Source organism: Crinia signifera, chromosome 2 (genome assembly GCF_055691185.1).
Source record: "Crinia signifera chromosome 2, ASM5569118v1, whole genome shotgun sequence".
NCBI lineage: Eukaryota > Metazoa > Chordata > Amphibia > Anura > Myobatrachidae > Crinia > Crinia signifera.
Window position 1 is genome coordinate 186,645,600 of NC_139218.1, and position 16,256 is coordinate 186,661,855.

Genomic DNA, 16,256 nt, shown 5'->3' on the forward strand with positions numbered 1-16,256 from the left:
GGAGCACTGTGTACACAACACATTTAGAAAAATAAATTACTAATTATTTAATTATATATATATATATATATATATATATATATATATATATATATATATATATATATATATATATATATAGTGTGTGTTTCGTTTGGACGTCCTATTCTGCAGATGCACCAAGACCTGCCTTCACTCATGCTATCCCGATCTATATATGCGTCATTGTGTCCCCTAAGCAGTGGTGTCAGCAGACGCATAATTTTGCAGGAGTGATTTCTAGAGAATGTGCTCAGACTCTGCTCTCTAGTCTCCTACAGGTCACGTGACTGGGATTGGCTGAGGGAGGGGGGAGGGTGAAGGAGGAGCACCCCCCCCCTGCTCCTGGATAGTGATTCTGGGAGTCAGATGGGTGTGCAGCTAATCCACACTCAGGGAGAAGTTTACTAGGTAATCAGGTTCAAAGAGAATCCGGAACAGAAGAGTTAATGTCTGCCAGAACACACTTCTCGTTGTATTATTTATTCATGGTTCACCAACCCCATACAAACTTCCAGAGATTTTCAAGATAATCATACTATAAAGGATATACGCTGGAATTTGAGCAATTAATGATCTATTGCATAGGATTCAAAGGGAATCAAGCTGCATTGTCTTCTTTTGTTTTTCTTCCCGGAGTTAGAAAGCTAATCACAGAGAATGGAATCAACATACCCAAATATGGATCAGGACATTGCTGCGTAAATAGGTGCCAGGTAAACTGAAGTTGAGTGAAAGATTAATTGGATGGTCTGTTCCAGGACTTCTGTCCCCTCGGATCAACCGAAATCCACAAAGAATGTTCAGCATCTAGCTCCTGACTATAGGTGTTCTTAGAGAATAAGGAATTCACCAATGTTCGGTTTCACAAACAATTACAGTCTATTGTTAAAATAAAGAAGATAAATTGGAGGCTGGTAGCATCATGCCAGATTGTACACCACTGTCCCTCTATCAGGGAGTCAATTCGGAGCACTCCCAGGGACCGCTGCCCTCCTTTATCAACAGAGTGCAAAAGTGCAGACAAGGAGTCGGTGTACTGGAAGAAGTAAGTGCATTGTGGAAACAATTCTACTGTAGATGCTTTGTCTTCTCTTTACATGCTGTGTGTCTCCTGCTAACTGTACAGCAGGGATTTCACATTGTATTTTTTCAGCAACAATATATTTACAGCACTCCTGAAGGATCTTTTTTAAATATTAGTTTTTAATTCTATTTAATAGGTGATATGCTACCTACCACAAGTTATATACTGCTTTATTGATTTGTACTCTTTTGTTTGTTTATATTCTGATGCCCATATTTGTGTGCTATTATGTCACACCTTGTGGGAAAGAGGGCGTATGTTTGGTTAGAGGTGAGGGGGAGGAGTAAAAATGTAGGTAAGATGATGGAAAATGAAAGAGTGGGTTTTATTTCCGCATTCCAGTACTATACATCTCCCTCATTCCCAGAAACCCGCTACTTCTGTGTCAGCCACACTAACAAGTTTCAATTTGATCTGCCAATAAGCCAGGTCTAATTTTTGTCACTATATATTAATAATTTATTATTTTTACAACAACAACAGTTACTTACATAGCTACAGCATATTTCATAGCGCTTTATAGTTGGGAACAAACTTAATAACTAGATAAATGGGGAATAACAGACCGATAAGTAGGTAATTATTAGAAAAGGCTTGTTTTCCTGCAGCCGGTCTGTGTAATGCCCTTTTCAGATTGCAATGACTGGTTGGACTTGGGCTCTTGATCCCGGGCCTGTCCTAGGTCCGATGCCTTCACGTTAAACCCGGGTCGACCATTATACAGAGGGCCATCCAGGTTTAACCCTTCTTTTTATCCGGGTTAAATTGCTGGGTTGGTTGACCTGGGTTATAAGCTTTGGAGCTTTGACACCGCACCTTGACCCGGGTCAACACGCCAGCAACCCGCCAATTACCCATGTCCGAGGTGCGGTGTGAAAGCGGTATCAATGTGTTCCCATACATGACCAGTTTATGGCATGGAGCAGCTCCTGTAGACTATCCGAATGTCATATCTCATTGCTGTTCTGACTTTCAGTTTCAAATTGACATGTTTTTAAATGATTATGCCTGTTTTGTAGTTTGTCTTCGTTTCAGTTTCTTAGCCTGTTCTGCATTGATATGCAGTATTTATTTACTTTATTATACTTTTACTTTATTTCCAATCCAGTTAATATCATTTTCCCGTTTCATTTATTTTCCTAGAGTTTAGATACTGACCTACAGGTTCTCAGCAGGATCCGAAAGAGTATACGTTCTATCTATGCATCAGGTCTCTGTAAGTATATGGGAAACCTATGCCAAAGAAGGGGTGCGAGAATTGATGCACCTTTGTCACATCGATCATTTTGGACAAATAGTAGTGAAAATCTTTTAGACTTATGTTAGTTCAGCCCAGTGTATTGAAGGTTCAGATATATACTGCAAATCTTAATTTTGAACTATGGCTGTTATTTGGGGCTTATTAAACATGTTTCCACAGTAAGAGGCTTTAGCTAGTATGTGTATTGTTTGGCTGGTCTTTATCTTGAAGTAAATACAAAGCTTATGTCATCTTTTGCCTCACCCAGCTTTTGTGGATGCTCAAGAGAGCTATGTGGAAGCTCTGCAATCTCTAGGCTCTAACCAGCTCTCTTCCAACAACCATGAACTGACCACTGGTTTCCTGAACTTGTCTGTCCTCTCAAGGGAGTTGGGTGCACTCTTCAGCAACATGGTGAGTGCGTGCGCGTGTGTGTGTTCTGGCACTCTGACACAACTCCCATTAACCCTCCATCTCTCAATTTCTTTCCTAAAGTTTTCTTTTTGCTCTCCACCCCTCCGGCTCTTGCTGACTGTATGTAATACCACTGCTCTGACAGCATATTTTCCTCTTCATATGGCTTCAATTAAAGAGAAACGTTCAGAGAACTTTTCGGAGTGTGTGGATAGAAGCTATTGGATAAGAGGGAAAGTGTTACAAGAATGCATAAAAGGGAAAGTGTTATCAAGATTAATAATAATAAGCATAACACGGACAGTGTGTTAAACCAAACTGAGAAGTCCGAGCCCACACTGGAGATCCTTACAGAAGAGGGTAGTAGACCATAGTAGAAATCTTATCTTGTCACCGAGGGAAAGCACCACCCTCTGCCAGACATGTGGTCGTCATGCTAATGCCCCTATGCCAGTGGTTCCCAAACTTTTTAAAATCACGGCACCCTAGAGCATCATCATTTTTTTCACGGCACCCCTAGTCCAAAAGGGGTGTAAATTGTAAATTCTGTAAATTGATTCGTATGTCATATATGGGTTTATTTATGGGTGAGGGACAGTATTAGCTTGTGTTTGTCCACACATTTTATTATTGGTAGCCCACCAGCAATGTTTTTGCCTTTCTGCCCTATGCACATCATTCCACCAGCAAGTTCAACTCAAAGCTCAAGATGTGGGGCAGCTCTGTGGCCCATGGGAAACCATTAATTAGCAATTAGCATTTGCTATATGAGGAAGCAAACTCAGTGTAGCTTCAGAATGGAAGGTAAGTGCAGGTGCAGTTATATATATTGTTGCATAATAAAATAAATAATCTTCAATTATTTTTTTTCTTTGCTGATTTTTATAGTTGTTTTGTTTTTCCTTTTAACCTCTGGTATTTTTACTTCTTCTAGATACACAACCTTAATAGCATCCTATCTTTTCCTCTGGAGACATTACTACGCGGGGACGTGAAAGATGGGCGGTTGGTGAGTTTGATCCTTTGTGCTTTTCCAGTTTTTAATCTGGCAAATTGTAGTTAACTATCCTCTAACTGCCTACCATTTATTTGTATGTCTGTGCAGGAACTGAGGAAGCAGGCAGACAGGAGCTGGAAGGAATGCGAGATAAGAGTGTAAGATTGCTGCTTGTTTAGTGGGAGCATTGTGTGGTGGGTGCAAGCAGGAAAACACCAATCTGTCTTTTTGGAAAGACCTTTAAATATTCATTTCATTGTATGTGCCATTGAAAAAAAATTCCAATCAACTTGTATTGTCCATATGTTTCATTGTCCATTGTCATGCCAACTATTTGACAATGTCGACCATATTATTTATTTATGGTTTGTTATATAGCGCACACATATTCTGCAGCGTTTTACAGAGAATATTTAAACATTCACATTAGTCCCTGCCCTAGTGGAGCTTACAATCTATTTTCCCTACCACATGTACACGCACACAGACATTCATTCTAGGGTTTTAATTTTGTTGGAGCCAATTAGCCTACCAGTGTATTTTTGGATTATGGGAGGAAACCGGAGTACCCGGAGGAAACCCACGCAAGTACGGGGAGAATATACAAACTACACACACATGGTGGGAATCGGACCTGTGACCGCAGCACTGTGAGGCAGTAATGCTAACCATTACACCATCTGTAGTGCCCCATATGCATGTCAACCTATTGATTGTCAACCTATCATCGGGATACCATAGTGACCAATACGGCTGTAGCTTACTGTAAATTCACTGCTGTGAGCTATAATTAGTGTTCATTCTAGCATCCACCATCTTTTAAAACCCATGCAGTTCCTCTTCCCTGCCTGGGGTGTCGCTGTGTGCTGTAATACTTCTAACACAGTGTGGTCTGTATATCAGCACTGATATGCAAACCTGTGCTAGAAACACCACAGCAGACAGTGAAACCCCAGGCAGGGAACAGGAACTGCATGGGTCTTAAAAGATGGCGGGTTCTAGAATGAACACTAATAATCTAAATAGAAATGAAGCGTTTTGAAAATAAGTGAAATATTTGATTTTTCTTCAACCATGAAGTAACTATTAACAATATCCTTAAAAAAAATTGTGGGTATTATTAAAAATATCGGACTCTGACAGAGTCTGTCTATTTGAGACGTAAAGGTGTCATGCTCAGCTGTTTTGATGGCCACTTAAAGGTACAATACTTTGCAAGATTGGATATAAAAAGCATCCCTATTGATTCCCTGTTTGTAGGAAACTCTAATAACCTAGAATGAGATGTAAGCTTATAGTGCTGTACTAGCTTTGAGTGTAAGAAGGACAGTACAGCACTCCTGGAGGCAGAGCTTATATTGTATGCTTATAGTGCTGTACTAGCTTCGAGGGTAAGAAGTACAGTACAGCACTCCTGGAGGCAGAGCTGGTAATGTATGCTTATAGTTCTGTACAAGCTTCGAGGGTAAGAAGTACAGAACAGCACTCCTGGTGGCAGAGCTTATATTGTATGCTTATAGTGCTGTACTAGCTTCGAGGGTAAGAAGTACAGTACAGCACTCCTGGAGGCAGAGCTTATATTGTATGCTTATAGTGCTGTACTAGCTTTGAGTGTAAGAAGTACAGTACAGCACTCCTGGAGGCAGAGCTTATATTGTATGCTTATAGTGCTGTACTAGCTTTGAGTGTAAGAAGTACAGTACAGCACTCCTGGAGGCAGTGCTGGTATTGTATGCTTATAGTTCTGTACAAGCTTCGACGGTAAGAAGTACAGTATAGCACTCCTGGAGGCAGAGCTTATATTGTATGCTTATAGTGCTGTACTAGCTTCGAGGGTAAGAAGTACAGTACAGCACTCCTGGAGGCAGAGCTGGTAATGTATGCTTATAGTTCTGTACAAGCTTCGAGGGTAAGAAGTACAGTACAGCACTCCTGGAGGCAGAGCTTATATTGTATGCTTATAGTGCTGTACTAGCTTTGAGTGTAAGAAGTACAGTACAGCACTCCTGGAGGCAGAGCTTATATTGTATGCTTATAGTGCTGTACTAGCTTTGAGTGTAAGAAGTACAGTACAGCACTCCTGGAGGCAGTGCTGGTATTGTATGCTTATAGTTCTGTACAAGCTTCGACGGTAAGAAGTACAGTATAGCACTCCTGGAGGCAGAGCTTATATTGTATGCTTATAGTGCTGTACTAGCTTCGAGGGTAAGAAGTACAGTACAGCACTCCTGGAGGCAGAGCTGGTAATGTATGCTTATAGTTCTGTACAAGCTTCGAGGGTAAGAAGTACAGTACAGCACTCCTGGAGGCAGAGCTTATATTGTATGCTTATAGTGCTGTACTAGCTTCGAGGGTAAGAAGTACAGTACAGCACTCCTGGAGGCAGAGCTTATATTGTATGCTTATAGTGCTGTACTAGCTTCGAGGGTAAGAAGTACAGTACAGCACTTCTGGAGGCAGAGCTGGTATTGTATGCTTATAGTGCTGTACTAGCTTCGAAGGTAAGAAGTACAGTACAGCACTCCTGGAGGCAGAGCTTTTTGTAAATGCTATTGTTTCAGTGTAAAACTTTTGCTTTCTTGATCCATGTCGCTTACCAATGATATCTCCCCTGTACCCCCACTTGCATAAATAACCCACTTGTTTGATGTATAAAGTAACTGTCTGGATGTGATAGGTGCCTGGGTGAGCTCTACAGATTGTACTCCCTTCCTGCAGGACAAAGAGAGCTCGCTCAGCAGGAGCTCGCGCAGAATCTGAATGCACTGAGGATACTGAAAGGGAGAGGAAACTGTTTCAGCTTCACTTGTGTGAGGTGAGAAATACAGCAAAATACCACACAGCAATGGATACAAATGCAGCAACTCGACTGTAAACCTTTGTGTTGGTTCGGAAGCATATTGTCTAGTCTTTCATGAGTCCCTTTTATATTGTTTTCTCACCAGTACCTTCTGAAATTAGGAGAGCTGCAAGTCAAACAAGGTCCTGATTTCTTGGAGTGTCTTATAAAAGCATTTCATGCTCAGCACAAGTCAGTACTTACTTTCACTACACTGTGGCCCTTGTGGCTATTGCTGTATAACTTCCGTCAAGGTTATCATTTCTTTGTGGGGATGTGGTCACTATGTCGACACTATGATGGTCGACGTACATTTGGTCGACCACTAACGGTTGACAGATCTTAGGTCAACACTTGAAACAGGTCATCATGGATAAGGTCGGAAGGATGACACAAGCATTAGGTCTACAATGGGAAGGTCGATGGGCAAAAGGTCGACATGAGCTCTTCACATTTTTCTCCAAATCAGGCAGTATATCATACGCTACCATCCACGTCCCCAGCAGGCCAGGGGAGGGGACGCAGTACACTGATACGGGGTCCATGACAACTTACAGCGAAATTCAGGACAAAAGAAGTGAAAAACTCATGTCGACCTTCTGACCCTGTCGACCTTAGCCAGGTTGACCTATTTCATGTGTCAACCTAAGCCCTGTTAAACTTTAATGGTCAACCTAATTTTTTTATTAACAGTTTCTTATATAGCGCACACATATTCCGCAGCGCTGTACAGAGAATATATGAACATTCCCATCAGTCCCTGCCCCAGTGGAGCTTACACACTATATTCCCTACCACATGTACACGCACACATAGACATTCTAGGGTTCATTTTGTTGGAAACCAATTGACCTACCAGTATATTTTTGGATTGTGGGGGGAAACCGGAGTACCCGGAGGAAACCCACACAAGCACATGGAGAATATACAAACTCCGCACAGTTAGGGAATGGGAATCGAACCCATGACTTAAGTGCTGTGAGGCAGTAATGCTAACCACTACACCGTCCGTGATGCCCTAATGTATGTCGACCTTTATAGTGTCCACCCTATGACCCATACCCTTCTTTTCGTGTCTTGCATAAGCACCTTATGCCCTCGTGATGTTGTATGGGCACTCTGAGTAACGTCTATCACTGTGAATACTATTGCATTCCGCTATTCTCCAGGGCACTTGTGTAACACCATCATATGCCTTGTGTCTTAGTTTTTTTCAGGATGGATTAAGAGCTACACAGAGTCTCCTACCTTTCATTGAGAAATTATCCTCGTCTTTGCACAGCGTAAGTGCCACCTCCTTCTATCTGATATCCATAGGCGAATCTAGGGAGTGGTCCGGGGATGCACAGGACCACCCATTAGCCCATTTTGTAGCTGAGGGATGGGGCTTTCCAATGAGCCCAGCCCTGTGTCTCTAGCCCCCTTTAATCATGTGGTGCTGGCGCCCGGCGTGCTCCCCCAACGTCACGCACAACAACAGCGCGCACAATATTTCAAATGTCCACTCGGCTAGAGGGGAGAGGGAGCGTGCTCTGCGCTGCGCTCTGCTCCTCTCCCCATAGAAGCAGCTGCACCGCTCTCCATCTCTCCCTGCAGCAGCAGCGAAGGCTCATATAAAAATTTACAGTAAGTGGCACTTTTGGGGGCATTGCTTAAGGGACGCTACAAGTGGCAGTATGTGGGGGCATTACGCGTAATGTGTGGCTTAATGTGTAAGGGGCATTACGGTGTGCAGCATCATGTGTAAGCGGCATTATGTGTGCAGCATCATGTGTAAGGGGCATTATGTGTGTAGCATCATGTGTAAGCGACATTATGTGTGTAGCATCATGTGTAATGGGTACTATGGTGCACGGCATCATGTGTAATGGGTACTATGGTGTGCGGCATCGTGTGTAATGGGTACTATGGTGTGCGGCATCATGTGTAATGGGTACTATGGTGTGCGGCATCATGTGTAATGGGTACTATGGTGCCATCAAGCAAGAACCCCCTAGCAATGAGCACATAGGTAAGCAGCACTTATGTGGCAAATATGTAATGGGCATTACGGTTTGTTATATAGTATGTAATGGGCATCATGATGTGTGGCACAATGTGTAATGGGCATTATGGTGTGTGGCCTTATGTGTAATTGGCATTACGGCGTGTGGCTTTATGTGTAATGGGTATTACGGAGTTTGCTAAAATGTGTAATGGGCATTACTGTGTATGGTCTAAAGTGTAATACCACACCCCTTTTTGTGTTGCCATGCCTCCTTCCCTATGCTGATATCCGCTCCATAGGTTGACAGTCAATAGGTCAATACCATACGGCCAACATAGTCATGACATGAATAAAAGATAGACATGAGTTTTTTTTTTTGCCTTTTACCTTTTTTTTACCTTTTCATACTTTACCATCCATGTGGTCTCCGGTTGGGAACGTAAGTGTGCCCGGCACTGTGGTAGCGGAGAAAGGCACCTTGGCAGAATTATGGCGTGCAAATGCGGTACACTAATCAGAGGTCCATATGATGAAATCTATATATTGTCAAAAAAAAAAAAAAACAGGAAAACTCATGTCGATCTTTTGCTTGTATCAACCTTTTTTCTGTGTTAACCTTGTTCATGTCCACCATTTGGTGTTGACCTATTGACTTTTGCCCTAGACACCCATGACCCTTTATACCATAACACTGTATCGCAAGGGGATGCGGTGCAGCATGATGGTCGACACCATTAGGTTGACATGGGAAAAGGTCGACATGGTTCTAGGCCAAAAGTCATTAGTTCGACAGTGTCTAGGTCGACATTGAAAAGGTCAACATGGGGTTTTTCACTGTTTTTTGAGCCAACATGTGCCAACATGCAGTATTTCATGCCCTACCATCCACTATGGCGTGGTGGGAGAATAAAATAGTGTGCCGAGTGTAGCGCGGTAACATGCCCGACGCATTGCGAGCGATGTGAGGGGATGCGGTGCACTTTAAACTGTGTCCATGTTGACTGTTGACATTCAGGTAAAAAAACAGTGAAAAACTCCATGTCAACCTTTTGACTGTCGACCTAGACATTGTCGAACTAATGACCTTTCAACCTATAACCATGTCGACCTTTTTCCATGTCGACTTTTCCCATGTCAACCTAATGGTGTCAACCTAATGACTGTTGACCATTATGCTGTAGACCAAATGATCCCAACCCATCTCAAGGTTTTACGGTGATTCACGTTACCTGTTACTGCATGTGTTCAGAATGTTTTGTCATTGGTTTTAAGATGCATCAGACCCAAGATGAAGAGCTCAAACGACTTTCAGAATATAGGGAGAACCTGCAGAGACAATTACAGATAGAAACTAAAGAGGTGAGAAAGCGAAGTGTCGCCACCATGATTATTACTGGATGGCTTTTTAAGACCAGCCCCCTCCCCCCTCTCTTTTTAAAAGAACAAACACACAAATTTAAAGCATAATTGTATCTGTCGCTTTTGCTAGCAAGAGTATGTTACACTGTTGTGCTGCGCTGAGTTCCATCTTACCTTGTTGTCTCAGGATGGACTGAACAGAAAGGAATCTGGATATAGTTTACACCAACATCAAGGAGATAAACAGCATGGGACAGAGAAATCTGGATTTCTAAATAAGAAGAGTGAAGGGTGTGACTCCTAATTGCCCTATATATAAGACTTTTTATAAACTTGCTTTCTAACTATTACTATGCAGTATAGGTCCTCTATATTGCATTTATTTATAGCTATATATAAAACTGTTCCTTTTATAACTTAATTTAGTCCTGCCTCTCACTCCAACTCCTCTTATGTCTGTATTACTGTTCTCTGTAAATCCACCAAATTCCCTATAACCTCTCCCATTTCTCCATATTTCTCCCTATAACTCATTATTACCTGTGAACTCTAAGTGCCTCTTATGATTCTCCCATCACTCTGTATAAATACCTCTTGGAACTCCTGCATGGGAAAGCTACTATTTCTCTTGATAACTATTTTATCTCTCTATAAAACTACTTTATGGCAGTCATCTTGCCTCCTTATAAGACCGTACCATGTGCCTCCTCATCTCCGTATATGTGTGCGTAAAAATATATATATATATATATATATATATATATATATATATATATATATATATATATATATATATATATATATATAGCTTATATCCCTCTATAAAACTGTTCCATGTACCTTTCTTTGTCACATTATAGGACCTCTACACCTATCCCTGTTATTTACCCTATAGGACCTTTCCGTGTATGCTTCCTATCCCTCATTTGAACGTCCTCACATGCCACACCCTATCACTATAGAACAGCTTCAGTTTGCACCTTCTATTACTCTATATAATCATTTCAGTTTTCTCCCCCTACCTCTCTATAGAACAGCTTCATCTTCCTATATTTGTATAGAACCACACCACATTACCCCTCCTATCTCTTATTAGCACTACTCCACCTTGCTCCTCCTACTGTATGTCGCCATAGAATATTCCCACATTCCTCCTATCTTTCATTAGCACCCCGGTCCCCATCACATTCCCCACTCCCATCACTCTATCAATGTGGTTTACTCCTGTCTCTCTCCATGGAACCACATTGACTCCTATCACGTATTATGACATCCGATTCTTCCTCCAATCTCTCATTAGCACTGCTCCATGGTCCTACTCCTATAACTCTATAGAACTGCTTGATGGAACTCTACTACCATATACCATAACTATATAATGTTTTACTTGAATAGAACTTTTTATTTTTTATTTTAGCATTCGGAAAGTTTGGCAGAAAAGAAAGTGTGGTGTAAAATATGGGTACTTAACGATATCTCACAGTACAGTAAGTAATAGATTTGTGATTATTGGTATTGATTAATTTAATGCATATTCTACAGTATGTGCAGTAGCATTGATTGACATTTTGTATGTGCATACGATCAGTATTGAAGATATGTGACCTATTGGGAAGCCAATGCTAACATAGTCTAATTATATCTGATTTTTATTTGTAATCCTCTATGTGGTCGATTTCAATTAGTTGTGAGATGAAAATTGCTTAATTTGAATTGGCCTCTTATTTAGAACATATCTCTCTTCCATCTTTGTTGCCTGCCAGTCACCATTACATCTTTCTTTGGTAGTGAGGTTCCTGGGGTAAATGATCTCCCTGATGAGCCACGTATTTCTCCTTTTGCGTATTTGTCTCTAAATGACTTAGGACATGTAATGATTTAACATACCTAGACCAGTGGTCGAAGTGGGGCGGTATACGGGGGTATGCCATACCGCCACTTTAATCTGAAGATAAAAAAAAAAACTTTTTTTTTCCCCCTCAGGATGCTCTCTGATCACTCAGCAGCGCATATTGTGCTTTTGTAATACCCCTGTACAACGGGGCAGTCTGGCAGGGGACGTTGATGGACAGGGGGGTGTCCGAAGGTGCGCACTATATTCACTCTTTACTTTTCCATACCCCCACTTCAAAATTTCCATACCCCCACTTCAAAATTTCCACTTCGACCACTGACCTAGACTATATAAGTGATTATATTGTGTGTGATGAGTGTTCATCATCATGACCAAACTGGCTTTATGCCTGCTAAATCCACAATATTGTCAGACATCTTTACTCCTATCTTTAGATATGGCATATGGACAGAGAGAATGCCCTCATGGTGCTCTTCGATGGCCCAAAGTATTTGATTCTCTTAAATGTACTTTCTTATGGGCTGTGCTTTTGTGATTTGGGATAGGTCACTGTATCATTGGTTGCCTTAAGTTCGAGTTAATGGACTCATCGCTGACCTCCCTTGTGTGAAAACACACAGGATCCTGGATCCATGTCTTTTCATTATTGCTGCTGCAACTTGGCACTTATTGGATAGTCAGCTATCAAGGATAATTGAATTACCCTTGAATAAATCTTGATTAGTCCTGTCAGACAGCTGAGGATTGTAACTGTCTACGCTTCTTTCTATGCTGATTTAAGAAAAACAAGTTTGAAAAATAGTCCTATAATTCATTACGAAAATAGCTGTCTCATCCTCTATTCACTTCACCTAAGGCAAAATGTGTCAAAATGTGTGTGGACATGTATGAAGCTACGCCTCTGGTCTTGAAAGTTTTCAGCAGGTTGTTTGTAGTGATCTCTGCATCCACCTTCACACATTTGAAAGATTTTTCTTGGCTTTTTAGTTTTTGTTAAGACTCCAAAAGCTCAATGTAAATCATATTTCTGAAGAGCACAAATTAGTAGTTGAGTTTTGCAATGCCCTACTTTTAGTTTTATACCTTTTTTAAGTTCCAGACATTTAGAAAAATTTAGGGTACTTGTTTCCTAGCACGGCACCAGCGATAAAAATTGTATCCATCGGGACCCCAAAAATCGCGTTCATCGCATGCAACCAAATCGCATGCGATGCGATCGACGCGATTTTTACATTGTAAAATCGGGTCTCAGGGACCATTTTACATTGATTCCATTGTCCCCAATGTTAAATGCCCCCCAGACCACAATTTTAATTGTTTCCCAACCCTGATGGGTCAAATGCCCCCCATCGTTAACGCCACCCCACGATGAACGCCAACCCGAAGCGTGGCGAGCGAGCCTGCGAGGGGCGGCGGTACGCGTCCTCCGACCTTATCATACCCCCACTATCCACGTCGGCGTCTAGTTGATTCTATATAGTGTGGCGAGCGCAGTGTGGCGAGGGGACGCGCATTACTTCACAGATATTATGCGTCCCCTCACAGGGCTCGCTGCGCTCGCCACAATATATAAAATTAACTCCACACCAACGTGGATAGTGGGGGTATGAAAAGGTTGGAGGACACATACAGCCGCCCCTCATGGGCTCGCTGCGCTCACCACGCTTTGGCTTAGCGTTCATCGTGGGGTGGCGTTAACAATGGGGGGCATTTGTCATGTAAAATACCCATAAGGGTGGGTATAGAATGAAAAATCGGGTCCATTGGCCCATTTAACATTGATCCCTATGTAAAATCGGGTCCATCGCATCGGTCGCATCGCATGCCTTAACTTAAGGCATGCGATGGACGCAATTTTTTCATTGTCGAGGAAAAGGCTAAAAATAGCCCTGAAATCGCGTCGGTCGCGTCCATCGCATTCCTTTAAGGTATGCGATCACCTACGACGGGCGCTGTGCTAAGAAACAAGTACCAAATTTAGTGAGCTAGTAGTTCCAGGCATATTCTCAAGACATAAGTGTAAAGGTGTCCACACACGCACCGATCCCGGCGTGCGTTGTGGGCTTAACTAGCACACATAGCATCGCATCGTATGCCTTGTGCATACGATGTGCATGCGATGCTAGTACAAAAAGTATGTGCAGCACATACTTTTTGTAGTGTGCGATGAGGTGCCGCGGGAGCGTGCACCCCATCGTACAGCATCACACCGCCGGGATCGGTGCGTGTGTGGGCACCTTAACATATTTATAATTTGTATCTCACTTGAATTGATCTCAGTTGGTCTTGAAGTATGATATAACAAATCATTTACATTTTGTTGATATCAAATGAACTAATTTAGCAAACATTAGCTTCAGTGTGGTTCTAGACTTTTGTTTTAACATATATGCATGAGGTTCCTATCTACTAAAATGAACTCATGGACAATAAACATTGTCGCTCTGAGTTACATCCTAGCCACATCGGATGAGTTTTTCACTTTTTTTTTCAGTAACTACTGCAAATATTCCAGAGCTGGACAGAGATTTTGGGAGAGAGGTCATGCAAACCAAAGGAGCGCAAGTCAAAAAAAGTTCACAATTTGGAGTTTAGTACATACAGTATAGGAGAGACCTTAAGACCCCCATATACTTGGCAATGTACCTGCAATTTAGACTTTTTTCCTGCAATTGCAGCCATCAATCACAGGAAAAGAGCCCAAATTGCAGGTGAATGACCGCAGGTCCGGTGCGATGCACAGTCCGTGTGCATCGCACTGGAGCCTGCGAGTTGTACTGGCTTCTCCAAGGGATAGATAGTCTTTAGTACTGATATATAATAAGGGAGACTGTGGTCTGCAGTGCTAATTAGCATTTTGCAGAACATTTCTATGAAATCTCCTGCATTAGGCTACCGGTATAGTACATAGCAACAATACGTTACATTTTGCAGAAGCTTCAGTTTCTGCATACTCTTATGCAAAAAAAACTTACATACATAAGCCCCTAATTTCTGTTATGATATGCAGAAAGATGTGTTTATGTTTTTAGACTGTACTGTTGGTAATAGATTTTGCTCACTTACAAATTAATTGAAGCATATGGTTGACTTACTGAGCCAACATTTGCACATAGCTATATACATGTAATTGTAGTCAGCATGACAATGTTTATGGGTTTTGGTAACAGCTGTATTACAGGTCTGACATGTTTACTGATTGTAAATGATTTCACACACCAAAACTCCCAGCCCTCTGCAGGGTCCAGTGTCTTCTCAGGTTTCCAGCTAGCCTTACTGGAAAAGTATACATTCTAAATAATATGTACAACTTATCAGTGTATACTCCAGCTGTAATATAGTCCCCGAGGTGTGCACTGGGGACAAGTGTTATGCTTGGTACAACAGGGTTTATTATATTTATATTTTTGGTAGCTTATTATGATGCAACATATTTCCACACTAATGGGTATATTGCAGGATTTCTGAGGTTGTGATCTTGCCCGTAGCAACCAATCACTCTACTTATTTATCTAGCGTCTTCTAGAATCGGACTGCTATGGCCAACCTTTCTGAAAATTATTATTTTATGGCTGGCTGGTTCATTGTTTTTGTATAGCATCTTAGCTGTAGGTTTATGTTATATAGAAGAAATGTTACAAATATTATTTGAAGTTGTACAAAAGGAATACATGACAAAAGAAAACATTTAAATAAAATCAAGATTTTTTTTTTTATAAATACAAACTCAATATAGCCGCACTCATTGTTGCTGTGCCGTTTTTGACATTGAACCCTTTTGTGACTATGGGCGGGATGTATTAAAATACATCGCCGCCCTTCGCGCCCCCCCCCGCCGCGATGCCGCCGCATATGTACTAACATATGCGGCTGGCATCGCGATGCGGTGACGGAGGCCCCCCGGGATACCTGTACTGTGGTCTGCGGGGGGTCTCCGTCACCTCCCAGCCGGCTTCTGCTGCTTTCACGCCGGGGACAGCTAAGCAGGCTGTCCCCGGCGCTTCCTCCTCCCCCCTGCAGCCGGAAGGACGTCCGGCTGCGTTGATAGGGGGAGGAAGGGCTTACCTTCCGGGGTCCAGGAGGACCTGCAAGAAGGTAAGCCCAAGGGAGGGGGAGAGGGGGGGTTGGCGAGGCGGCGGGGTTGCGGCGACGCGGCGGGCGGGGAAAAGAAGCCCATAGGCTTCTATAGGGTATCGCCACCAAAGGTGGCGATACCCTTCAATGCGGTATCATTTTTGATACATTGGAAAATGCGGTAAAACCGGGGTTTTACCGCATTTTCTATTTGATACATCTCGCCCATACCTGCATGGATTTGACAACAAGGTCAATTCCACAACAGACATTGGGCCAGATTCTCTAAGCTTCAAAAGTGCTAAAATAGAGAGTGATAAACAGCCAGCCAATCAGCTCCTGTCTGACATTTTTCAAACACAGTCTGTGACATGGCAGGTAGGAGC

General features: G+C 42.2%; 1 protein-coding gene across 2 annotated transcripts in view; it reads left to right on the forward strand.

Annotated features, from left to right (window-relative positions):
* The first annotated feature begins 339 nt into the window (after positions 1–339).
* LOC146060305 (arf-GAP with SH3 domain, ANK repeat and PH domain-containing protein 3-like) overlaps positions 340–16,256 on the forward strand; it is a 60,242-nt gene continuing 44,325 nt past the window's right edge. For both annotated transcript variants that reach the window (XM_083173350.1, XM_083173351.1), the window contains exons 1-11: positions 340–1,066; positions 2,249–2,321; positions 2,614–2,759; positions 3,694–3,768; positions 3,865–3,914; positions 6,475–6,571; positions 6,702–6,787; positions 7,803–7,878; positions 9,855–9,941; positions 10,129–10,232; positions 11,359–11,428. In XM_083173350.1, coding sequence (XP_083029476.1) covers positions 944–1,066; positions 2,249–2,321; positions 2,614–2,759; positions 3,694–3,768; positions 3,865–3,914; positions 6,475–6,571; positions 6,702–6,787; positions 7,803–7,878; positions 9,855–9,941; positions 10,129–10,232; positions 11,359–11,428 — 987 coding nt within the window. In that variant the 5' untranslated portion in view covers positions 340–943. The remainder of the gene's footprint in view (positions 1,067–2,248; positions 2,322–2,613; positions 2,760–3,693; positions 3,769–3,864; positions 3,915–6,474; positions 6,572–6,701; positions 6,788–7,802; positions 7,879–9,854; positions 9,942–10,128; positions 10,233–11,358; positions 11,429–16,256) is intronic.